Source organism: Amblyomma americanum, chromosome 3 (genome assembly GCF_052857255.1).
Source record: "Amblyomma americanum isolate KBUSLIRL-KWMA chromosome 3, ASM5285725v1, whole genome shotgun sequence".
Taxonomy (NCBI): Eukaryota; Metazoa; Arthropoda; class Arachnida; order Ixodida; family Ixodidae; genus Amblyomma; species Amblyomma americanum.
Window position 1 is genome coordinate 160,715,485 of NC_135499.1, and position 26,415 is coordinate 160,741,899.

General features: G+C 46.1%; 2 protein-coding genes across 2 annotated transcripts in view; both read left to right on the forward strand.

Annotated features, from left to right (window-relative positions):
• Positions 1-1,787, forward strand: part of LOC144124205 (uncharacterized) — a 17,811-nt gene extending 16,024 nt beyond the window's left edge. The window contains exon 7 of the mRNA XM_077656854.1: positions 1,684-1,787. Coding sequence (XP_077512980.1) covers positions 1,684-1,787 — 104 coding nt within the window. The remainder of the gene's footprint in view (positions 1-1,683) is intronic.
• LOC144124206 (uncharacterized) lies at positions 1,690-13,822 on the forward strand. Its single transcript, XM_077656855.1, has 7 exons — positions 1,690-1,788; positions 2,180-2,462; positions 4,922-5,114; positions 7,384-7,429; positions 8,407-8,644; positions 9,786-9,982; positions 13,616-13,822. Exons 2-7 carry the CDS (start codon positions 2,232-2,234, stop codon positions 13,674-13,676), a joined length of 966 nt encoding a protein of 321 aa, XP_077512981.1. The 5' UTR covers positions 1,690-1,788; positions 2,180-2,231; the 3' UTR covers positions 13,677-13,822.
• The last annotated feature ends 12,593 nt before the right edge of the window (positions 13,823-26,415 follow it).

The window sequence follows — 26,415 nt, forward strand, 5'->3', positions numbered from 1 at the left end:
AAATGGTGTACATAATCTACATCTTAACCACACACCAGTGACACTAGCAGCAACACCACGCTAAAGGCTTTCGCCTCACCACACTTTCGGTCAACAAAGTGCCCCCCCCCCCCCCCCCCCCTCTGAATTATTTTATGTATCTTCGTACACCGCAACGTCGAACCCAGGTCTGAATGTGTCTCATCCCATAATAAGGTTCACGCTGCCTCAATCATTCCCTGTGTTGGGGCAAGTTTTGCTTCGTTATTTAAAAACTGCTGAAGGAAGTTCGCTTTGGTAGTTTGCAAGGTAATCTACGGGTAGCTTTTATGTAATCGTGAAGGTATTGGAAAATTTGGTGCGACGCAAAACCACTGGCGCTCGCACCAGAGGAGAGAAGCGGCACCGACAAAGTCCAACTTTATAGTGCGGATTTCAAGATGCGTTCTCCTGTGATGCGTGAACCTCCGACAAGAGAGCAAAATATGCTCCAGTATTTATTATTGTTGCCACTAAAACGATGGCACATACCCACGGTGGGGATTGGCCAGAGTTTGTTGCAGGTACAAACAGGAAAAAACTCCTCCAGGTTCATCTCAAGCGGCTCATAAATTTAGAGGAATCTGAGAGTAAAAGAAAATCCCGGATTTCGAGAGATCTTGAGGAAATTGGAATTAAAATCGAGGAAACGAAGCGTTGTGGGTGAAAAAACTACATTTTTAAAGAAATAATCAGGTTGAAAATAGTTTTGAGAGAAAATTAAAAGCACCGAGAAGTTAACACAAAAATCTCCAGTACTGTAACACTGGTGTCTTTAATATTTGAGTCTTTTTTTCCCCAAAATATAGCACTTTCTCGTTCAGCAAAATTATGCGCAGCAGTGGCCGACCGCGTTATTCCTCTTCTATGATTTTACGATCGCTAGTGGAAACTCAACGAAGAGCCCGGCAAATACATAAAAAACAACGCTGCGTTTGATTTCTATGCAAATTATTTTCGAAGGATAACAACAAGTCACCTTCTTTTCAGCTGCTCTTCTTTCTTTTCACCAGCTGTTCCGTCGACAGCTCGAGCAGCACGTTCTTCTCGAGACCAGGCGCCACGTTCCTCGCGCGTTCCTCTCGTGCACTGCCACCGGTCTTTTTCTGAGCTCCGGATTCCGTACACGACGACCAACGCCAAGTAAGAGGGCCTTTTTATTCCCACCCTTATTACGCTTTTGGCAGCGTTATCGGAATGCGAGTTCTTCCGGAGCAGCATGAAATTTGTCTGTTCGGTGTGAGGCGTACGGTCAACGCACGGTTCGTACAAATTCGAGGGTGGTCTGCAGCGAGCCGTTTTGGAGCCAGGTGTCCCGAGTGTGACGGTGAATAAGAGCCATCGTACGGGGTGGAGTCAGTAGAAATCGAACAACACTAGGGCGTTTTCGCAGCTTTCAGGGCAACGTACCCTCTGATGATGCACTTCAGTTCTCCCAAGTTAAGGCTTAAGTGATCACGTTCAGACCACATCACAGTGTAGTGCGCGGGAGAGAAGACTGTGGTTCGAATCGTGTGAGCATTTCAGTGGCCATAACTGTTTTCTTCGTCCAAGTGAAAACACTTCATATTAGTAACGCTACATCTAATGATGAATTGTTTGTGCTCAAGAGCTGCTGTAACGGCATGATGCTTAACAGTAAAAGTGGGATTTGTATGATTCCAGGCCAGTGCTGCCTCATTCGCAAGGCTGTCGCAAACGTTGCGGCGACTGGCGCTTCGATAACGTGCCCCCTGGAGGAGTCACCGCCGCCTCCTACGTGGATTTGAAGTTCGTATATAGATTTTAGTGTATCTTCGTTATATTCTCCTTCTTTTTAGACTAATCTGCGCCTTCTTTATTCCGTCCCGAGCTTTCGTCTTCCTTTCATTTATTTCTTCCAACATTTTATAATTAAGCTCCGAAGCACTTTCGTGCCTACCTAGTTGATTCAAGAGGTGGATCCTTTCAATTTGTTTCAAAATGATCACCGCCATTTTGTTGCTTTCTATCCTCCGGGAGCAAATGCAGTCTACATCGTTTACCTCTAGCCTGTAACGTTTCAGCCTCAAGCATCAACTCGGAAGCTTGTAAAGCGAAGAGCTCACGCTCCAGTCATTATATACCGTTTAAGCACCTTATTATTCTAGCAATAAATATCTTACTTCTTTTCTGCTTCTAGCTAAATTGAAGACATCAGCGTGGGCGACCATTTAGGCGTCGCCGCGGACAGCATGCGAGCCATGCGACAGCTGGTGCAGCGTCAGCTTACAATTCCGGACGCCATCAAAGAGGACTGCGACAAAAGTCAGCGACCCAACTTTGGGGACACCAGCGAGTTGGCGAACGCGAGTGCTGCGGTCGTCGCCACTGTGGCTCCATGCGGCCACCGCCACCTCCAACACGTACACGCCAAGCTGCCCAGTCCCAGCTCTAGGCCCAGCACTGGTGACGCCACGACACAGGTATGTGTCACGTGCGCACCGCCTCTCAGTCAAAGCAGGCAAGTAGAGAAAAAATTTCTGGGACATTGTTCTGCAGCTTTTCCGCGGATGCCACCTCGCCAAGGGCATCTCAGATGTCCTTGATAAAGAGACACAGTCCAGCAGCCATTTAGTGAAATCTAAGGGGATGGCGCATTAGATGGATATGTCTATAATTGAATGTACAAAAAGCACTATAGATAATCTTACCTAGCTGTCGCCTAGATGCGTGAATACAATGCGCCCCCGTCAGTGACGCGTTTCTTGCATCGACGCGCGGCCCGCCCGGTGTGCCAATGTGCTTTGTTCGTTACAGTGTCCCGAGAAGTCTCGACTTCAGGCTGTGCCGCATTTCCTTAACCTTCTTAGCATCAAAGCGGCTTCGGACCATGCTTTGTAACCCGCCGCCGCCTATCATGCCTAGTCCTGTTAGCAGTACGCTATAAATAGAATGAGCGCTCATTAAAATCACGATATAGCTGGTTTCAGCAACGCCCTCGGCAGCGTAGCACGCCATGCGAGGTCCGCAATTAAGCTTAAATTAGGTTCGGTTTACCGTATGACAGCGATGTGGCGTGAAAAATGAGTACAAAAGACAGAAGGCCATCCTCAAGCACTCCCCACGCGTTGACTTCGTCACTCTGTTTGCCACAGCTACCACTACCAGTAATTGCACAAAGCCGCGCAGCCAATTGTCTCCACCCACTGAAAGTGATCGAAGAGAGCCGTTAGGAAAAGTGCCACTTGAAGGGGCGCGACGCGCAGTCTGTCGTATTCAACTGCTGGAAAATTCGATGTACAGCAAGACTTTCTTATCCAACTAATTTTCAAGGGATCATCTGTGTATTCAGGGTAAAGGCAAGAATTCAAAATATCCGGGTTCGATACAACCAGGCTCACCTCTATTATATTATTGAGTAAATATTGGAAAGCAGTTAACTTTCACTTGCAAGAGCTCAATGGGCCGCACTCAAGGGCGGATCTGTGCAGCTTGCTTTATTCGTTTCAGTGTACTGAGGAATCTGAACATAAGGCCGCGTCGTCTTGCCTTAACCTAACTGAAATATTCGACTTACGCGGACACAGCATATTTCAGTGTGAACAAATAATTTGACCTCAAAGCAATTCTGTGTAATGGAAAGATAAGACGATGCGCTGGTGTTTTTTTCCGAAAACGCGGTATGTGACTTGGCTTAATTTAGAAGCCTTTCTCTGAGTAACCATTCTTGAAGACGTTACGGAAGGTGCTCTGGTGTTGATATGACCCAACTGTGTAGTTGTCTTGCAAAGATACGCGAGGTCCCAGGTAGTGTGTACTCGGTGCTTGCTTTTCGCATTGAATGTTTTGAAGAGTTGCGAATACGGTGCTTGGGGAAGAGGTGCGTCCGTAAAACTCCGTCTCGGCGTCACAGACTGATAAACTGCCTTAAAAAAATGAATTTTTTCAAATATCTTACATTGCTCATCATTTACATACTCCAGTTAATGTAATATATCAATTCCAAATTTACAGGCACAAGGGTAGCTTTCATCTCTCCGCCTGTACAGAGAACTAAGTCCGAGAGTGTATAACAAATTGCGTAGAGCATGATAACACTGAAGTTAACTTTATATAGAGGCGGTCATTAACTGAGGTTGATTCATTTAACTTTGCTCTGAATACCAATCCCGATTATTGTGTCTATCACTCTTCAGTATATAGTACATGTAGTGTAAAATCTTTTTTTTTACATGATTTAAATATCATTTGTTTTTTGTCTTGATTTGACGGTTGATTGAATATGCACTCTCGTCAAAATATTTCTTCTTTGGTGCGGAATCAAAACCAGCTTTCGTATGCCGTGTGAGCATAAAGGTGTTTTTATATATAATGGCAAAAGCCTTCAGCATACAGTTTATTTTTCGAAACAAGAATAAGGGCTGCTGTGCCTGCCCAGCGATTTCTGTATTTGGTTCATGTTAAATTGCTAAAAAACATTTTATTGTTTCATCAGCCGAGCAGCTTCAAACTCAAATGTACTGGAAATCTAATAATATTTGAACACCTCTCAAAACAACTCGTTATGTCTGAGGGTACTCTGCATCGTCACATCTTCATCACCCCCCCCCCCCCCCCCCCCAGGCGTTTTCTTTTGACTGGAAAGTCCGAGCTTATATTCCGCGCTGCAACGCTGTAATGTCACTTCCGTAGTTGAAATCGTGCAAGCTCTTTGTTTTGTATTATCAACAAGCCGTGCGAAAAAAATCATTTCATGGAAACGCAAGGAAAGATCCCAGAAAACTTCTAGGACAAGATTATCACTGGGTGATTTTTCTTACGGTCCGCAGTGTTTTTTCCTTAACTTGTAAGTGGCACTCATTCGAAGGCTCCGATTCTAATTCAGCGTCTGTATAAACTGCATTCAACACGCTCATATCCGTATGTCTTTCCTAAACCCCAGCCCGAGCAAGAACCCATGGCCAGTCAGATCAAGGGCAGGTGTCGAGGAGATGGGACATCACCGCAGAGGCTTCGAGACACTAAGAGCATGGTCCCCGAGACGCCTTCCCTGCAGCTTGCAGCTAGCGCAGCAAGCACGACACCGGCCCACCCTTGCCAGGCCGCCATATGTCAAAGCGGTCCAGCAAGTATCGGTGAGCCCAGCTATGAGCCGCATTAAAAGCTTTGTTTGGAAATAATGCCGACAACGCGTAACTCCGCGTGAAACAGCGCGGGCAGCCTGCTGAACGGGATACGCATTTAGCGCCAGCATAAATTATTTCCACCGTAAGTTAAAATGGCATATAACAACTATGTGCTGCGTAACATGCTCTGTAAAGATGTTGGCTCGAAAAGCCTCTAAAAAAAGAACAAGAGACCGGGCGAGTGCAAATGCCAGCTTGTCGATGCTTGCATTAGAGTCTACCGAAAGAAAAAAAACATCGACATGATGATGACAAAACATGCGTATGTTTTTTCTCTTGAGCGACACATTGCAAAAGCAAAATTTATCCCACCTGTTCAAAAACCTCTTCCCGGTTTGGTTGTTTTTCATGGCAGTAAATAGCTGCCATCATTTTTGAGAATTCGAACTAAAAAAAATCGAGAACACATCTGGTCATTTCATTGATGATAGATTGCACAAGATGGTAATGTAGTGTCCATCAGTTCCTTATCACAGTGCGAAGAGAAAACGGTGATCGGAGGTGCACATGAATCAGATATGTGTCTGGGTAATGTTAGTTGCTCCCGGCATGGCCGTTTGTGGCCTGCAGTCCGAGGATTTCATTAGCCGCCATCATGACCTTTTGCAGCATGGCATCCACGATTGCGCACGTGCCTTTTCCCTTTGGTTTCGAAATGTATAAGCTGTTTTTCGAAGTACGCTACGCCGGCTACATTTGAAATCCCTGCTGGACGGAATTTTATGCCTACTTCGTGTCTATAAAGATGCATCACTTTTCGAAAACAAGAATTGAAGATGGGTGTCGCAAAGTTTTGCTGTGCGTCAGGGAAGCTCTCTCTGGTGCTGTTTCGTTGCGAAAAAATATCACGGAATAAAGAAAATAATTTGCCAGAAATGTGTTCTTTGAAGAACAGAGCTTGAAATTTTATGGGCATGGAAGTGTGCGGCGTGCGTTAATACTCAAATTTCTTGAGCCCTTCAAGTTAGCCTTGTGATCTAGGGGATTCGAGAATCCGCACGCAAATTTTTAGACTTTTCTCGATAGTATAACATAACTAGTGTCTGTAATGTATACATCACTGCTACAGTGAATGAGCCTTAGCACTTTTTTTTCCTTTTCGCCTGTTTCTTCCTTCTTGGTTTCCTCTCACTCTGTCAAAATCTGCGTGAACAATATTTAGCCAGCTTTTCTGACTCTTGAGAAAACCGACAAGTCTTGCATGCGCTTGTCCCTTTGCACAGATTATTGAAAGCATTTTGAAAGGTTATTTAAAGAGGTCTTTGGAAACTTACAGTCATCTTAAGCTCGCTACCAAAGCTTTCAGAAATGTGAAGGAAAGTCGCCGTCATCGGAGTTATCAAAGATACGTGCAACCCTACCGATTTCCGAAGCTCAGCTGCGCATCGAATGATTGAGCTGTAAAGATGACCCACATCTTTCTGAAGTTTCTCATACGAACCTCTCCGCAGACAAAGAGCTTATACTTCAATAAGCTTGCAGGGTGTTATCAACTGTGTTGCAGCCGTTTTTAGCGCCGCATTTCGAAACATGCGAAATCCCAGTTTGGCATGTTATTCTGTGTGGTCTTTTACACTCTTCTAAACAGCATTATTAAGATTCTTTATTCATGCTTTGACCCTGCTCTATGCACAACAATGATTATTCTTGTGACTACTCTAGTTGAAACTGCTCCATAGTCTCACGGTCCTAAAACCTAAAACCAACTGCGAGCGTGAAGTCACTTACTACTGTCAGTCGTTTCAACTCTCTGCGCTGTGTTATTTCAGGCATGTTTTAATGCTTATAATGTGCTGTCTAACGTAAGTGAGAATTTCATTGCTGTTGCAAAACAAATTACTTAATTGAGAGGAGACAGCTGGATCCGACTTCGTACAGGAGTGTCACATGCGTTTCACGCTAGCTTGCTTCGACATGATTCTATTCTCATTTGCAACGCCGCGTAGGCTCAGTGGTTATGGCGCTCGGCTGCTGACTTTAAAGATTCGGGTTCGATCCCGGTAGCGGGGGTCGAATTTCGACGGAGGCGAAATTCTAGTGGCCCGTGTACAGTGCGTTGACAGTGCACGTTAAAAAACCTAAGGCGGTCGATATTTTCGGAGCCCTTCTCTACGGTGCCCCTCATAGCTTGAGTCGCTTTGGGATGTTAAACTCTCATAAAGAAAACCAATTTTCATTTGCAATGGCTGAATGAGCTTTTGTTTCTTCCTGCCTCCAGGTAAGGCCACGAAAGTTGCTGGGATCACCGTGAAGGGTCAGAACTGGTGAGTGGCGGTGCCGCTTTGTGAAACTTTTCTTCTAGAAGTCCTCAACTACGATGGCACAAATTGTAGTGTTCAGAAGCCTCGCACACATGATGCTTTCGCTAAATAATTTGAAGCGCGTGTTTCATCATTGTTTTCAGTTCTGACAAACTTAAGCGGGCGCACTTTACTAGCACCGTGTGCAGGAAGTTCTGTCAAAATAAAAAAAAAACATGGAAGGAACGTATTCGGTGAAAGGACATAAATGTTGACATGGCAAACTCCATCGCGCAAGAGTAGTCTGATTTAGCTTTAGCGTTACTTGATTCGGGGGCGTTTCGCTTCAAAACCTTTTTGAAACACCATGCCCACAATGATGTATCGTTTTAATAGCGCCTACATATGGCCTTCGTCGATTGCGAGAAAGCATCCGACCTAGCCAAAACCACAGCCATCGTGCAGGCGTTTTAGAACTGGAGTCTAGAAAAAGCATATGTAAATGTAAAGCATATGGAAAATTTCTATGGTGGCTAGACAGCCACCACAGTAATTCATAAAGAAAGTAATAAAATTCCAATAAGGATGCGTGTCAGGCTTAGAGGTATGATCTCTCCAGCACTATTCATCGTGCGTGTTTACATGAGATATTCTGAGAACGGGGCTCAGTAGAACTTCAGATAAAGGTAATCTCTACATCTTAAAAATTATCGCTTCCTTGATGACAATGTTTTTCTATGTAACACAGGAGAAGAATTTCAAAATATTATGAATGAACTAAAAAATAGCCGATGCTTGGGTGCTTGTAACTGGCGTTTCTCTGCTTGCTTCTGGACCTCACATTCTTCGCGCTGCAATAAAATTTGTGAAAAACGAAGCAGCGATCACCAAGGCGTAATGTGACTTCATGCTTGTGGTTAGCTGGCCGTAAGTCGAGCGTTGGCTGCCCCACTCTCTAAGCGAGACTTCCTCCATACACATATGCTCTTATTTGGCATCAGCCGCAGGGACTGGTGCCACCACCTTTACCGCCTGGACACCGGAGAAGACCAGCCGCTGTCCTCAGTCGCACACCGCACACGCCGTGTCCACCAGGCGATCGCGCACGTGCTCCTCGCACCGGCCGAAACTCTGCACGGCACAACTCGTGCTCGGGCAGCCACCACATCGGCCGGTGCATTCCTCAGCGTGCAGCCTTCTGTGCCCTCTGTAGACCACTGGAGCTCTTCACGGTTTCAGGTACGGGACCACTGAACACGCTATGTGAAATATCAGATGGACGCAGTGCCAGTAACGACACAAGCATAGTGACGGCGCCACTGATTTCAAAATCACTATATCTCAGGAAGACGGGCGATACCACCTGGTATATACAAGCAAGACGTACGTCGTCGTTGAGACGTTTGATTTACTTAGCTTAACTGTAAGCACAACTGCAGCGATGACACTTTCAAAGTTGGTTTCGATATTCTTAAAATGTACGTTGTGAATCAGCGGTTTATATAAACAACGCGGCTGTATACCTGAGAGAAGAGATGTTTCGCATTGCGATAGAGGCTAATGGTATTGCATTCAGCAATAAATTGAAACAATAAGACTGAAACGACATTGCACTGCGCGAATGCTCACATAGAACGCATTATGTGAGTTGCACACAGCTAACTCGAATATTTTCAATAATCGTTATGAAAACCACGACCAGATCGAGATTTCCACAAAGGCGTCAACAATAGAGCTAAGCTGATAGCGAGCACCTCTTTTAACTTGGCTTCGCACTTTACTCAGCAGTAATTTTGTACTTCGTCCTTATTGGCCAGCTGCAGAAAAACGGGACGTAAACTAAAGTCAAACCTAAAACACTGCACCAGCTAATATTTTTTTCATAAAGCAGTGCACCAAATTCGCAAGCGATAAACTGTTCAGCACGTCCCTCTGCATTTTTCATGCTGACTATTCCCTTTTGCAATTTCTCACGATAACGCACCTTTACGCAGTGAGGCAGGAGGCCAGTCTATTGTTCCTTTCTCTGGCTCACAACGTTGTCTTTTTTTTTCTTTTGTGCGAAGGACAGCTTACGGTAGGAACAGATTGTCTCGGAATCCGACTAAGGAGTTAGAGGAGACAATAGCGCTGGTCATAAATTAACAAAAACTGATGCCGTCACCGGGCTGATCTCGAAGTTGATGGGTTGCTGTCAACCTCTGGACTTCTGAAATCGATCAGAGACTCCAGCTTGTAATACGCGTTGCTTTCATTAACTGAGATAGGTGATGGCTACTGTTTGTAGCCCCCTACGCGCAATATACCACCACGAGAGAGTTCATATTTCGAGTAGCTTTCACGATCCCTCATACTGTTAGTTTGACATAATGGCACGCAGGCGCAGGCAGCTGAGGTCGAAGGCGCGGCCATCGAGCAGGCCACGAAGTATCCCGAGGAGGAGCGTGGCGACAGCACCGACCCGCACGCCGACGCCCAGCTGTTCGCCGTCAACGACGGGCGACGCTCCTTTTCCGAGCGGGCCGACTTGCGTTGGCAGGAGGTGCACGAACACTCCCGGGCTGATTGGCGTGGCTGGTGAGTGAACAGCGCGCGCATGATTCGCGCATAAGAAAGCGTCACACAAAGCAGGTGTCCCTTTTTAAGAAAAATACGAGAAATCTATTGCGAGATGCGGCTGCCTAAATGCGCACCTATATATATATCTATGTGCATAGCTTTGCACGATGTATAGTCAATGCGAACACGCACCATCAGCGTCAAATGGAACTCGAAATGAACGTGTAAAGCGCGAGTAGAAAAGCAAGAACATCTTCGCCGGTGAAGAACAAATACCGGCCGGTTTGTTTAACATTTCTAGGGAGATTTCGATGCGCCTTCAAAGTAAAAATTTGTTGCTATAGCATTTTCTCGTTTTGATGTGCACGTGCATCTATGCATCCTGTATGCTTTATAGTTTAACCCGATACGCAGGGTTTTTCTTTCGTCTCTTAAGCCTTCCGCCGGCTCCGCCTTGTGTGGTACAGCACCGTAACGCACGTGTCATCTTTTCCTTCTGTCAAACTGTCACTCTTTCCTTGAATGCCTCGCCGCAGCATTTTTTAACGCAACAGCGTCAAGGGTGCCGTTCAGGAGAACCGGACACGGATGTTGTCGCCACCGGTGTTTGCAGAGAAGCAAGTTTGGATAGAGAGTCGTTACGTCACCTAGGAGCTCGTTGTAATGCGAATGTCACAACGTGGCTTACACCTCGTTAGGGCATGAAATATATGAAATAAATGAATTGTGATGAAATGAAAATGGGCTACTTAGAACGGAATCAAATCCCTAGCCCTTGAGTCAAACACGCTACCCCTAGAGGCCCCGCAGGCGCTCTAGTACGGCGCGGCTAAAGCAGACATTATAGGCCTGTCAGGTGCGCTTTCACATGATACGATAAGAGCGTCCGTGTCTGCGTGGTCAAGAGAAGCCTCTGACGTGACCCATTAACGCTATCACGTCATATGTTTAATGGCGCAACTTAAGTTTCCCCCAATTATTTTGTTGTCTTTCCGAGAGTTTTATCGATGTAGAAGAAGGACGTGGATGCAGGTGATCGACCACTGATGGTAGGTCACCTCTTCGGCTATATAGCGGGGTGTTTATCCAGTTATACCGACTTATGCCAAGCGTTTTATGTTCTAATGGGGGACAGGGAAAATAAAGTTTTTTAGGCAGTGTTGCATGTGAAAAACATATTCTCAAATTCTGCCATCTATGAGGACAACTAAGTCAATTTGGGTCGCTGCGAACGCCAAATAAATAGTCCATTCGGGGTCAGGAATAACTTGGTTTCGGTCCTACGAAGAAATCTGGATTGTTGTGAGGTGAAACGTGGGTGTGGTGCAGGAAGCAGATATGTTTCTCTCGCCTGTGTCCGTAGCGTTCGTTTACCTGTTGATATTAGTACTCACCCACTATAGTGGCTCAGTGGTTACGGCGCTCAGCTACTAAGCCAGAGTGGCCGGGTTAAAACCCTACCGCGGCGGCCGCCTTTCGATGGAGGCGAGACGCAAAACTCGCGCGTGTGCTATACCATGTTAATGCACGTTAAAGATCCCCTGGTTGTCTACAATATTGTGAAATCCTCCACCACAGGACCACTTTCTCTCTTACACTTACATTTCCCAACTTCTTCCCTACACATCACGGCGTGATTGAGGTGTCTTCAGAAATGTGGTACAGTTCCTGCGCCATTTCCTTTACTCAAAAGCAGCTTGTCGTAGCTAGGTGCCGAACCTTGTCTTCCCAGACACTGTTCAGTGATTCTTTCAGTGCTGTGTAGTTCCAGGTCTATTCATTTCTTTTTAATTGTCCGTAGTGGGAATCCCGCGGTGGTATTTATGTGGAGCCGGGAGTCCTCTTTTGTAATCATCGACTATCCGTTCGTAGTGGTAGAGGTTCTTTTATCAACATCATCAGCATGACTAGAATAGAACGGAACACCTAAACGAAACAGAATTGAACAAAAATATTAGCTGCTGCAGAAGAGTAGACAGCATTCGTTAACACTTTCAAAGTAGTCCCACCCCGGCTTCAAAGTGAAAACTAACGGCACTAGCATGGAGCCTCGCTCAAGTTTTTGTGGTTTTTGACGTTCTCGTTTATCTATGCATCCTGCTTTACAGTGTAACCGAATATGCACGAATTGTGTTCCTTTTTCTTTGAAACCTTCAACCGATTGCCCCTTTCTTCGCTAACTCACTGCGGCTTTTGTTTTTCGCGTTTTACAGAGTTTGAACGAAACTTTTGCATCACTTTTGACCAGTCAGTAGGAAGAAATTTACCTGTAAAAGAAAAGATCACTCAAGCGAGAAATCAAGCTCTCCCACTCAACTAGAACTTAACGTTACAGAACAAAGCCCGGCACATATGACCAGCTAAATAAGTCTTCTTTTTGCGAAGGTCTGTGCGGGATAAGAGGTGCGTTTGGTGTCTGTCTCTTGCGTGATTAGATGTGTGTGGTGGAGGGAGCAATTTCGTTCCTTTCACATGTGTTAGTAGCGCTAATTTAGCTGTTACTTGTATAGCGCTACTTCGTTCCTCGCTACCAATCTCGGACACGCAATTGTGGATGGCCAGTGATTAGCCAATGCCTCGGTCAAGCTGATGAACGAGCTCATTTCCCTGGACCCCCTAGAGACCACGTACCGAGCAAAGGGGGGTACTGACTTGAGAGATACTGCCGAGTTATTCCTGCTAAGTGCTGCACAGTTCTACGTCTATCCGGCGTTTTTGGGTGGTTCGCATTGTCACCCGCGGCACATTAGCGCAGCCGGGGAGGATATTCTTCACAAACTACCTCTTATGTTTTGTTCGTATTGCATGCGCTGAACCAGTGTGTAGAATAATGGTGTGCAGAGCTGTGCGGTTTGTTAGGGTGGTTTGGTGTATGGCTCGGATAATGGCTTGTTTCCAGTGTGGTGCATGCGGCTGGATTGCTGAAAGGACCAGCTGTATAGGTTTCGGGAATGTCGATGTCAGGTCTTTAATCGCAAAGGCATACGACCCGGGTTTGGAGCGTGCAGGGTCTGTGTATATGTGAATGTGTCCGGAGTGCGGTTTGTGCAAATGGTGGCTTATGCTTACAGTCTACTGAAGGAATTAGATGGTTCATGTTCTTGAGGATATTGGCTAACTTGATATTGGGCGGACGTGAGGGCCTAGTTTTTGCTCGAATGGATGAGATGTGATTGTTTCAGAATGCAACGACCGTGCTCAATGTACAATCGGCAGGATACCTGTTTGTCTCTGCCGCTTGATTAGTTCCTCTACTGTGTGAAATAGTCTCGCGCAAAGAAGTCTTTTTGACCACGAACTCTTGCTAGCAGTGTGAATCAACGTAGACAATTTCGAGTCCCGCACCAAAATTTTTCGCTGTGAAACGAATGAAAGCTTTGCAAAGCTATTCTTCCTTTCTTGGGGGCTATGAATCCTACGTGAAACTCAGACCTGTTTGGCTGGCTCTAGCGACAGCGCTTTGAGAGATAAACTCACTGTGTGAAACGAATAAATAAACGCTGCAACTGCACAGAGTCTTTAGGTTACCAAACTAAGACCCTGGACATAAAACATCTCATACCACCTGCTATATACGCTTTCTTCACTCTGTTAAAGTATTCGTATAAATGATACTCGTGGCGACAAGCTCACTGTATCCATGCTATGCAGGTATGGCTGCATCTGGACCAGCGACATGCGCTCGCCGGTTTCGGGGAAGCTGCTTCACTAGGCGACCACTTCGGGGTGCGGGCCGCTGTGTTTCGATACGACACATTGCATGGCCAGCCGTACCCCATGAAGAGGCCTCGCGCACCCGCGTCGCGCTATGGAGGGAGCCCGTCGGGCGCCCTCCTCCTTGTAGTTTCCCCGCGTCCATCCCTGGGAAAAAGACTACTTTCCTCCTCTGGAGTAAGGAGGTCATCTCCCCCATTTCGCAACCACAGGTCGAAAGACCTGCGATCCCTTTGATAAATAATATTATTAGCAAACTACGAAGCATCCAAAGTTAATAGCAATGCAGTATTATTAGAGAAGTTGCACATAAACCTTGCAATGCAGAAAACCTCAACCAGGCTTACTGCGTATCGCGGACGATTCGCGAATTGTGGATGGAAAGATTGTCAGCATGGGTGCGGCCATATCCGCAAAGAAGGCGCGGCCCCTTGACTTGTACAACAACAAATTGGACTTTGACTTCGTCGCCTGTATCGGCTGTGCCGTGGTGCCGTCGAACATTTTATGACTTGAAGTTTGTGCTGTTTGCAGCTATTATCCCGTGGCTACGATCTCCGCCAACTCAGCGGAAGAAAGCCTGTGGCATGGATGGTGAATTCATAGCGTTTTTATTCTGCTGTAAACCAGCGGCACGTGCGCCTTGCTTCTCGTTCCTCCAATTAGATCCCTAGTGATGTCGACGGATGACAAGCTAGCATAGGAAATCAAGAGCAATGCTTTGACAACGACCGCAGGGAGAAGGACGGACAATGAAGGTGCCTTCGACTTCCTTCCCCAAGGATTCCAAGATGATGCGCGCACTCGTTTTGTTTTGCAGCTTATAGGTGCTCTCTGGCCACGCTTCTCTCCTACGGGATTCACACGCGCCCTTCTAGGCACACATTACCACAGGGAAAGCTGCAGTGGGCCGCCAGTCCTCTTATGCTCCATCAAGCTGAGCATGTTCAGCCAGAGTGGTTACCAAAAGCCACGGCGAAAGGTCCGGCACACCAACGCTGACACGACGTATGGGTCGACCTGTCCCCTGCAGCATGGAGACTCCACAGCATGCTTGGCGTTCTCGTCTTGCGGCCCGAACTTTGCAAGTTTGAGCGAAATCCCTCCTAAGATGCTGTCGATTTCTTGGTCGCCTCCGATCAGCGTAACAGTGTGAGGTACATGAACAGTGCCGTATGCGCGACCCGGCATGCCCCTTCTCTTCTGGCTCGTGGTCATGCACCAGGCCGATGCAACGGACGCTTTAAGACGGTGACTGTGAGCTGTGAAGTGTTCTAACACACTCTGGTTGCCAGTGAGTTCGTGCTTTTCTACAAAGCTCTGCAGAAGCTTCCACATATTAAATGGGTGTTTATCCGCTGTGGTGGCTTCTTAGATGCGTCGTTCGGTTGCTCAGCCCTAGTACGCAGAATGGATGCATGCCGCTACGACCGCATTTCGATGTAAAAAACACCAGTATTCTGTGTGATATCAGTACAGGTTCACTTGCACTGATATTGCATCGCATACTACAGTTTGGAACCACTGGAATGTAGAATAATCCGGAGCCCTATATTACGCCATATTGCTAAGCCCGCGTGCAGGCTCTGGTACCCGAAGGCGATATCGAAATTTGTCAGGTCAGTTGAGAGTTCCTTCAAGTACATCCCTAGTCAATTACTAGGGATGTACTCGCATCATGCGAATTTAATTTTCGGTGGTGCACCATCTCTACTGTGCTAGTGTTCGTCACGCCACTGAGCTGCGGCAAACAGTGGCAGCTCAACCCGCGAAGACTGGATCATGAACATTCCACAAGAGTCCCTGATGGTCACATAATGCTTAGCTAGTTACGGCTACAGTATGCTCTCACTACTACAGCTAGCTATCTGGTCACTGCAGCGCTTTGGCGATTTTACAGGCGAGGGTAGTGAGCTCGTTAACAATGCAAAGATTAAGGGGCTTGCTTGTCGCTAGCTCGTCAACAGCCTTAGCGGGCTTCGAGTTAAACTTAATAAATGTTGAGGTCGATAGAAAAATACCTCACCCGCACCAGAGAGAAAAATGCTCAATGCATAGAATAATGGGTGGGCCCTCATTCCAGGAGCCCATTGTCTTTTGCCGCCGCTATCGCGGGTTTGCAGTCAAACTTCCACCTTCCCCTTAATTATTATGGATGCACGTTTGGAGGGAAAGACACTCCTCGCTTCGCCAACGGTGCATCAGTTGGACACCGCTGCCGACTCTGCCCCTATTTCAACGCCGTGGGATGAGTGCACCACAGACACAGTGGCAGTAAAAATCTGACAAACATCGCACCAGTTGGCCTCCATCAGATGACCTTCAGACTTTTAACGCGAAAGCCTTTAATGGCTCTAACTCGCTGCCATGTATCTGCCCGGCGTCCGTTACATCCTGCAACTGGATAAGGAAAAAATATGAGTGGGATTCTAACCACCATCCTCCCCTTCCGCAGCTGAGCGTGCTGACTACTCTACTTCCTGCAAACGCATATGTAGTTCTCCTTGTCTAGGACGCTGGAGAGTGTTAGCAGAAAGGCGTCGAATCATATGGATGCCTCCCAAACGCCCTCCAGTGTCTCCACCATTTAAGATTCACAAACAATTGTGTACTTAATCTACATCTTAACCACACATCAGTGACACTAGCAGCCACAGCACGCTAAAGGCTTTCGCCTCACCACTCTTTAGGTCAACAAAGTGCCCCCCCCCCTGATTTTTTTAATGTATCTTCGTACATCGCAACGTCGAACCCAGGTCTGAATGCGTCTCATCCTATAATAAAGTTCACGCTGCCTCGATCATGCCCTGTGGTGTAAGTTTTGCGTCGTTATCTAAAAAATTCTGAAGGAAGTTCGCTTTGGTAGTTTGCAAGGTAATCTACGGGTAGCTTTTATGTAATCGTGAAGGTATTGGCAAATTAGGTGCAACGCAAAACCACTTTTGCTCGCACCAGAGGAGAGAAGTGTCACCGACAAAGTCCCAACTTTGTAGTGCGGATTTCAAGATGCGTCCTCCTCTGATGCGTGAACCTCCGACAACAGAGTAAATTATGCTCCATTAGTTATTGTTGTTGCCACAAAAACGATGGCACATACCCACGGTGGGGATTGGCCAGAGTTTGTTGCAGGTACAAACAGGAAAAAACTCATCCAGGTTCATCTCAAGCGGCTCATAAATTTAGAGGAATCTGAGAGTAAAAGAAAATCCCGGATTTTGAGAGATCTTGAGGAAATTGGAATTAAAATCGAGGAAACGAAGCGTTGTGGGTGAAAAAACTAAATTTTTAAAGAAATAATCAGGTTGAAAATAGTTTTGAGAGAAAATTAAAAGCACCAAAAAGTTAACACAAAAATCTCCAGCATTGTAACACTGGTGTCCTTAATATATGAATCTTTTTTTTCCCAAAAATGTAGCACTTCCTCCTGCAGCAAAATTATGCGCACCAGTGGGCGACCGCGTTATTCCTCTTCTGTGATTTTACGATCGCTAGTGGGAACTCAACGAAGAGCCCGCCAAATACAAAACAAAAACGCTGCGTTTGATTTCTACGCAAATTATTTTCGGAGGATAACAACAAGTCATCTTCTTTTCAGGTGCTGTTCTTTCTTTTCACCAGCTGTTCCGTCGGCAGCTCGAGCAGCACGTTCTTCTCGAGACCAGGCGCCACGTTTCTCGTGCGTTCCTCTCGTGCACTGCCGCCGGTCTTCCTAGAGCTCCCGCTTCCGTACACGACGACCTACGCCAAGTAAGAGGGCCTTTTTATTCCCACCCTTATTACGCTTTTGGCAGCGTTCTCGGATGGCGAGTTCATCAGGAGCATGTCGTCAGCTGTCCGTTCGGAGTGAGGCGTTGGTCAACGCATGGTTCGAACAAATTCGAGGGTGGTCTGCAGCGAGCCGTTTTGAGGCTAGGTGTCCCGAGTGCGAAGGTGAACAAGAGCCATCGTACAGGGTGGAGTCAGTAGAAAGCGAGCAACAATAGGGCGTTTTCGCAGCTTTCAAGGCAACGTACCCTCTGATCGTGCACTTCAGCTCTCCCAAGTTAAGGCTTAAGTGATCACCTTCAGACCACATCAGAGTGTAGTGCGCGGGAGAGAAGACTGTGGTTCGAACCGTGTGAGCATTTCAGTGGCAATAACTGTTTTCTTCGTCCAAGAGAAAACGTTTCATATTAGTAACGCTACAATTATTGATGATTTTTTTGTGCACAAGAGCTGTTGTAACGGCATGATGCTTAACAGTAAAATTGGGACTTGTATGATTTCAGGCCAGTGCTGCCTCATTCACAAGGCTGTCGCAAACGTTGCGGCGACTGGCGCTTCGATAACGTCCCCCTGGACAAGTCACCGCCGCCTCCTACGTGGATTTGAAGTTCGTACATAAATTTTAGTATATCCTCTTTATATTCTCCTTCCTTTTGGACTAATCTGCGCCTTCTTTATTCTTTCCCGATCTGTCGTCTTCCTTTCACTCATTTCTTCCAACATTTTGTTATTAAGCTCCGAAGCACTTTCGCGCCTCCCCTAGTTGATTCAAGAGGTGGATCCTTTCAATTTGTTTCAAAATGATCACCGCCATTTTGTTGCTTTCTATCCTCCGGGAGCAAATGCAGTCTACATCGTTTACCTCTAGCCTGTAACGTTTCAGCCTCAAGCATCAACTCGGAAGCTTGTAAAGCGAAGAGCTCACGCTCCAGTCATTATATACCGTTTAAGCACCTTATTATTCTAGCAATAAATATCTTACTTCTTTCTGCTTCTAGCTAAATTGAAGACATCAGCGTGGGCGACCATTTAGGCGTCGCCGCGGACAGCATGCGAGCCATGCGACAGCTGGTGCAGCGTCAGCTTACAATTCCGGACGCCATCAAAGAGGACTGCGACAAAAGTCAGCGACCCAACTTTGGGGACACCAGCGAGTTGGCGAACGCGAGTGCTGCGGTCGTCGCCACTGTGGCTCCATGCGGCCACCGCCACCTCCAACACGTACACGCCAAGCTGCCCAGTCACAGCTCTAGGCCCAGCACTGGTGACGCCACGACACAGGTATGTGTCACGTGCGCACCGCCTCTCAGTCAAAGCAGGCAAGTAGAGAAAAAATTTCTGGGACATTGTTCTGCAGCTTTTCCGCGGATGCCACCTCGCCAAGGGCATCTCAGATGTCCTTGATAAAGAGACACAGTCCAGCACCAATTTAGTGAACTCTAAGGGGATCGCGAATTAGATTGATATCTCTATAATTGAATGTACAAAAAGCGAAATAGATAAGCTCACCTGTCACTTAGAAGCGTGAATACATTGCGCCCACGTCAGTGACGCGCTTCTTGCATCGACGCGCGGCCCACCCGGTGTGCCAATGTGCTTTATTCGTTAGTGTCCCGAGAAGTCTCGACTTCAGGCTGTGCCACCATTCCTTAACCTTCTTAGCACCAAAGCGGCTTCGGACCGTGCTTTGTAACCCGCCGCCGCCTATCATGCCTAGTCCTGTTAGCAGTACGCTATAAATATAATGAGCGCTCATTAAAATCAAGATATAGCTAGTTTCAGCAACGCCTTCGGCCGCGAAGCACGCCATGCGAGGTCCGCTATTAAGCTTAAATTAGGTTCGGTTTACCGTATGACAGCGATGTGGCGCGAAAAATGAGTACAAAAGACAGAAGGCCATCCTCAAGCACTCCCCACGCGTTGACTTCGTCACTCTGTTTGCCACAGCTACCACTACCAGTAATTGCACAAAGCCGCGCAGCCAATTGTCTCCACCCGCTGAAAGTGATCGAACAGAGCCGTTAAGAAAAGTGCCACTGAAGTGGCGCGACGCGCAGTTTGACGTATTCAACTGCTGGGAAAATCGATGTACAGCACGACTTTCTTTTACTTATACAACTAATTTTCAGGGGCGTCATCTGTGTATTCGGGATAAAGGCAAGAATTCAAAATATCCAGGTTCGATAACACCAGGCTCATCTCTATTATAATATTGAGTAAATATAGAAAAGCAGTTAAATTTCACTTGCAAGAGCTCAATGGGCCGCAGGCAAGGCCGGATCTGTACAGCTTGCTTTATTAGTTTCAGTGTACTGAGGAATCTGAACATAAGGCTGTGTCGTCTTGCCTTAACCTAACTTAAATATTGGACCTACGCGGACACAGCGTATTTCAGCCTGAACAAATAATTTGACCTCAATGCAATTCTGTGTAAAGGAAAGATAAGGCGATTCGCTGGCGTTTTTCTCTGAAAACGCCAAATGTGACCTGACTTAATTTAGAAGCCTTTCTCTGAGTAACCATTCCTGAAGACGTTACGGCAGGTGCTCGGGTGTTGATATGGCCCAACTGTGTATTTGTCTTGCAAAGATACGCGAGGTCCCAGATAGTGTGTACTCGGCGCTTGCTATTCGCATTGAATGTTTTGAAGAGTTGCGAATACGAAGCTTACGGAAGAGGTGCATCCGTCAAACTCCGTCTCGGCGTCACAGACGGGCTTGCGGAAGAGCTGCATCCGTCAAACTCCGTCTCGGCGTCACAGACTGGTAAACTGCCTTTAAAAAAAATGAATTTTTTCAAATATCTTGCATTGCTCATCATTTACGTACTCCAGTTAATGTAATATATATCTCTTCCTAATTGACAGGAACAAAAGTAGCTTTCATTTCTCCGCCTGTACAGAGAACAAAGTCAGAGAGTGTCTAACAAATTGCGTAGAGCATGATAAAACTGAAGTTAACTTTATGTAGAGGCGGTCATTAACTGAGGTTGATTGATTTAACTTTGCTGTTACTACCAATCCCGATTATTGTCTACCCCTCTTCAGTATATAGTACATGTATTGTAAAATATTTTTTTTAGATGATTTAAAAATTATTCGTTTTTTGTCTTGATTTGGCGGTTGATTGAATATGCACTCTCGTCAAAAGATTTCTTTTTTGATGCGGAATCAAAACCAACTTTCGTATGCCGTGTGAGCGTAAAGGTGTTTTTATATATAATGGCAAAAGCTTTCAGCAATCGGTTTATTTTTCGACACAAGAATAGAGCTGTTGTGCCTGCTCAGCCATTTCTGTATTTTGGTTCGTGAAAAATGCTAAAAAAAACATTATTCTTCGTTTCATCAACTGAGCAGCTTCAAACTCAAAAGTACTGCAAATATAATATTTGAACGCCTCTCAAAACAAATCGTTACGTCTGAGGGTACTCTGCATCTTCAGATCTCCTCAAACACAACATACCTGGAACGACCGGAACTTAAAAGATAACTGGTCATTTATATGAAAAGTTTCACCATCTCCTCTAGTACAAATCCTATAAAAGTGGATGTGTCCACATCTCCCCCCCCCCCCCCCCCCCCCCCCACCACCAGCCGTTTCTTTTTGACTGGAAAGTTCGAGCTAATATTCCGCGCTGCAACGCTGTAATGTCACTTCTGTAGTTGACATAGTGCAAGCACTTTGTTTTGTATTATCAACAAGCCGTGCGAAAAAATCATTGATTTCATGGAAACGCAAGGAAAGATCACAGAAAACGTCTAAGACAAGTTTAGCACTGCGTGATTTTTCTTACGTTCTGCAGTGTTTTTTTCTTAACTTGTAAGTGACACTCATTCGAACGCTACGATTCTAATTCAGCGTCTGTATAAACTGCATTCAATACGCTCATATCCGTATTTCTTCCTTCACCCCAGCCCGATCAAAAACCCATGGCCAGCCAGATCAAGGACAGCTGTCGAGGAGATGGAACATCACCGCAGAGGCTTCGAGACACTGAGAGGATAGTCCCCGAGACGCCTTCCCTGCAGCTTGCAGCTAGCGCAGCAAGCACGACACCGGCCCACCCTTGCCAGGCCGCCATATATCAAAGCGGTCCAGCAAGTATCGGTGAGCCCAGCTATGAGCCGCAATAAATGCTTTGTTTGGAAATAATGCCGACAACGCGTAACGCTGCGTGAAACAGGGCGGCCAGCCTGTTGAACGGGATACACATTTAGCACCAGCACAAATTATTTCCACCGTAAGTTAAAATGTCATATAACAACTATGTGCTGCGTAACATGCTCTGTAAAGATGTTCGCTCGAAAAGCCTGTATAAAAAGGAACAAGAAACCGGGAGAGTGCAAATGCCAGCTTGTCGATGCTTGCATTATAGTGCCGAAAGAAAAAAAACATCTACATGATGCTGACAAAACATGCGTATGTTTTTTCTCTTGAGCGACACACTGCAAAAGCAAAATTTATCCCACCTGTTCAAAACCCTCTTCCCGGTTTTGTTGTTTTTCATGGCAGCAAATAGCTGCCATCATTTTTTAAAATTCGAACTAAAAAAATCGAGAACACATCTGGTCATTTCATTGATGATAGATTGCTTAGGATGGTAATGTAGCGTCTATCAGCGCCTTATCAAAGTACGAAGAGGAAACGGTGATCGGAGGTGCACATGAATCAGATATGTGTCTGGGTAATGTTAGTCGCTCCCGGCATGGGCGTTTGTGGCCTGCAGTCTGATGACTTCATTGGCCGCCATCATGACCCTTTGCAGCATGGCATCCACGATTGTGCACGTGCCTTTTGGCTTTTGGTTTCGAAGTGTATCAGCTACGAAGTGTATCAGCTACGCCGGCTACATTTGAAATCCCTGCTGGACGGAATTTTGTGACTACTTCGTGTGTTTAAAGATGCATCACTTTTTGAAAACAAGAATTGAAGATGGGTGTCGCGAAGTTTTGCTGTGCGTCAGGGAAGCTCTCTCTGGTGCTGTTTCGTTGCGAAAAAATATCAGGAAATAAAGAAAATAATTTGCCAGAAATGTGTTCTTTGAAGAACAGAGCTTGAAATTCTATGGGCATGGAAGTGTGCGGCGTGCGTTAATACTCAAATTTCTTAAGCCCTTCAAATTAGTCTTGTTATCTAGGGCATTCGAGAATCTGCACGCAAATTTTTAGACTTTTCTCGATAGTATAACATAACTAGTTTCTGTAATGTATAAATCACTGCTACAGTGCATGAGCCTTAGCAATTTTCCTTTTCGCCTGTTTCTTCATCCTTGGTTTCCTCTCACTCTGTCAAAATCTGCGTGAACAATATTTAGCCAGTTTTTCTGACTCTTGAGAAAACCGACAAGTCTTGCATGCGCTTGTCCCTTTGCACAGATTATTGAAAGCATTTTGAAAGGTTATTTAAAGAGGTCTTTGGAAACTTAGTCATCTTAAGCTCGCTACCAAAGCTTTCAGAAATGTGAAGGAAAGTCGCCATCATCGGCGTTATCAAAGATACATGCAACCCTACCGATTTCCGAAGCTCAGCTGCGCATCGAATGATTGAGCTGTAAAGATGACCCACATCTTTCTGAAGTTTCTCATACGAACCTCTCCGCAGACAAAGAGCTTATACTTCAATAAGCTTGCTGGGTGTTATCAACTGTGTTGCAGCCGTTTTTAGCGCCGCATTTCGAACCATGCGAAATCCCAGTTTGGCATGTTATTCTGTGTGGTCTTTTACACTCTTCTAAACAGCATTATTAAGATTCTTTATTCATGCTTTGACCCTGCTCTATGCACAACAATTATTGTTCTTGTGACTACTCTAGTTGAAACTGCTCCATAGTCTCACGGTCCTAAAACCTAAAACGAACTGCGAGCGTGAAGTCACTTACTACTGTCAGTCGTTTCAACTCTCTGCGCTGTGTTATTTCAGGCATGTTTTAATGCTTATAATGTGCTGTCTAACGTAAGTGAGAATTTCAGTGCTGTTGCAAAACAAATTACTTAATTGAGAGTAGACAGCTGGATCCGACTTTGTACAGGAGTGTCACATGCGTTTCACGCTAGCTTGCTTCGACATGATTCTATTCTCATTTGCAACGCACGGTGGCTCAGTGGTTATGACGCTCGGCTGCTGACTCAAAAGACGCGGGTTTGATCCCGGTAGCGGGGGTCGAATTTCGACGGAGGCGAAATTCTAGTGGCCCGTGTACAGTGCGTTGTCAGTGCACGTTAAAAAACCTAAGGCGGTCGATATTTTCGGAGCCCTTCTCTACGGTGCCCCTCATAGCTTGAGTCGCTTTGGGATGTTAAACTCTCATAAAGAAAACCAATTGTCATTTGCAATGGTTGAATGAGCTTTTGTTTCTTCCTGTCTCCAGGTAAGGCCACGAAAGTTGCTAGGATCACCGTGAAGGGTCAGAACTGGTGAGTGGCGGTGCCGCTTTGTGAAGTTTTTCTTCCAAAAGTCCTCAACTGCTTTGGAACAAATTGTAGTGTTCAGAAGCCTCGCACACATGACGCTTTCGCTAAATAATTTGAAGCGCGTGTTTCATCATTGTTTTCAGTTCTGACAAACTTAAGTGGGCGCACTTTACTAGCACCGTGTGCAGGAAGTTCTGTCAGAAAAAAAAATCGTGGAAGGAAGGTATTCGATGAAAGGACATAAATGTTGACATGACAAACTCCATCGCGCAAGAGTAGTCTGATTTAGCTTTAGCGTTACTTGATTCGGGAGCGTTTCGCTTTAAAATCTTTTTGAAACACCATGCCCACAATGCTGTATCGTTTTAATAGCGCCTACATATGGCCTTCGTCGATTCCAAGAAAGCATCTGACCTAGCCAAAACCATAGCCACCGTGCAGACGTTTTAGAACCGGAGTCCAGAAAAAGCGTATGTATATGTGCTGGAAAATTTCTACGGTGGCTAGGCAGCCACCATATTAATCCATAAAAAATTATTAAAATTCCAATAAGGATGTGTGTCAGGCTTGGAGGTATGATCTCTTCAGCACTATTCATTGCGCGTGTTTACATGAGATATTCTGAGAACTGGGCTCAGTAGAACTTCGGATAAGTGTAATCTCTATATCTTAAAAATTCTCGCTTCCTTGATGTTTTTCTACGTAACTCAGGAGAACAACTTCAAACCATCATGGGTGACCTAAAAAATAACCGATGGTTGGGCGCTTGTAACTTGCGCTTTTGTGCTTGCTTCTGGACCTCACATTCTTCGCGCTGCAATAAAATTTGTGAAAAACGAAGCAGCGATCACCAAGGCGTAATGTGACGTCATACTTGTGGTTAGATGGCCGTCAGTCGAGCGTTGGCTGCCCCACTCTCTAAGCGGGACTTCTCTTTATGCATAAGCTGGTTTCCTTGGCATCAGCCGCAGGGACTGGCGCCACCACCTTTGCCGCCTGGACACCGGAGAAGACCAGCCGCTGTCCTTACTCGATGCCCGCAGACGCCGTGTCCACCAGGCGACCGCTCACGTGCTGCTCGCACCGGACGAAACTCTGCACGGCACAACACGTGCTCGGGCAGCCACCACATCGGCCGGTGCATTCCTCAGCGTGCAGCCTTCTGTGCCCTCTGTAGACCACTCGAGCTCTTCACGGGTTCAGGTACGGGACCACTGAACACGCTATGTGAAATATCAGATGGACGCAGTGCCAGTAACGACACAAGCATAGTGACGGCGCCACTGATTTCAAAATCTCTATATCTCAGGAAGAAGGGCGATACAACCTGGTATATATAAGCAAGACGTACGTCGTCGTTGAGACGTTTGATTTACTTAGCTTAACTGTAAACACAACTGCAGCGATGACACTTTCGAAGTTGGTTTCGATATTCTTAAAATACACGTTGTGAAGCAGCGGTCTATACAAACAACGCGGCTTTATACCTGAGAGAAGAGATGTGTCGCATTGCGATAGAGGCTAATGGTATTGCATTCAGCAATAAATTGAAACAATATGACTGAAACGACATTGCACTGCGCAAATGCTCACCTAGAACGCCTACCATGAGTTGCACACAGCTAACTCGAATATCTTCAATATTAGTTATGAAAATCACCTCGAGAGGTTTGCACAAAGGTGTCGCCAAGAGAGCCCAGGAGGTGATAGCGAGCACCTCCTTCAACTTGGCTTCGCACTTTTCTCAGCAGTAATTTTGGACTACGTCCTTATTGGCCAGCTACGAACTACTACTGCTGTACTGTGCAGAAAAACGGGACGTAAACTAAGGTCAAACCTAAAACACTGCACCAGCTAATAATTTATTTTCATAAAGCAGTGCACCAAATTCGCCAGAGATAAACTGTACAGCACGTCCCTCTGCATTTTTCATGCTGACTATTCCCTTTTGTAATTTCTCACGATAACGCACCTTTACACAGAGAGGCAGGAGGCCAGTCTCTTGTTCCTTTCTCTGGCTCACAATGTTGTCTTTTTTTTTCTTTTGTGCGAAGGACAGCTTAAGGAAGGAACAGATTGTCTTGGAATCCGACTAAGGAGTTAGAGAAGACAATAGAGCTGGTCATAAATTAACGAAAACTGATGCCGTCACCGGGCTGATTCCGAAGTGGATGGGTTGCTGACAAACTCTCGACTTCTGAAATCGATCAGTGACTCCAGCTTGTAATACGCATTGCTCTCATTAACTGAGATACGGTGATGAGTACTGTTTGTAGCTACCTACACGCAATATATCACCATTTGGGAGACTTCATATTTCGGGAAACTTTGAAGGTCCCCGTCCTGTTACTTTGACATCATGGCACGCAGGCGCAGGCAGCTGAGGTCGAAGGCGCGGCCGTCGATCAGGCCCCGAAGTATCCCGAGGAGGAGTGGGGCGACAGCACCGATCCGCATGCCGACGCCCAGCTGTCCGCCGTCAACGACGAGCGACGCTCCTTTTCCGAGCGGGCCGACCTGCGTTGGCAGGAAGTGCACGAACACTCCCGGGCTGATTGGCGTG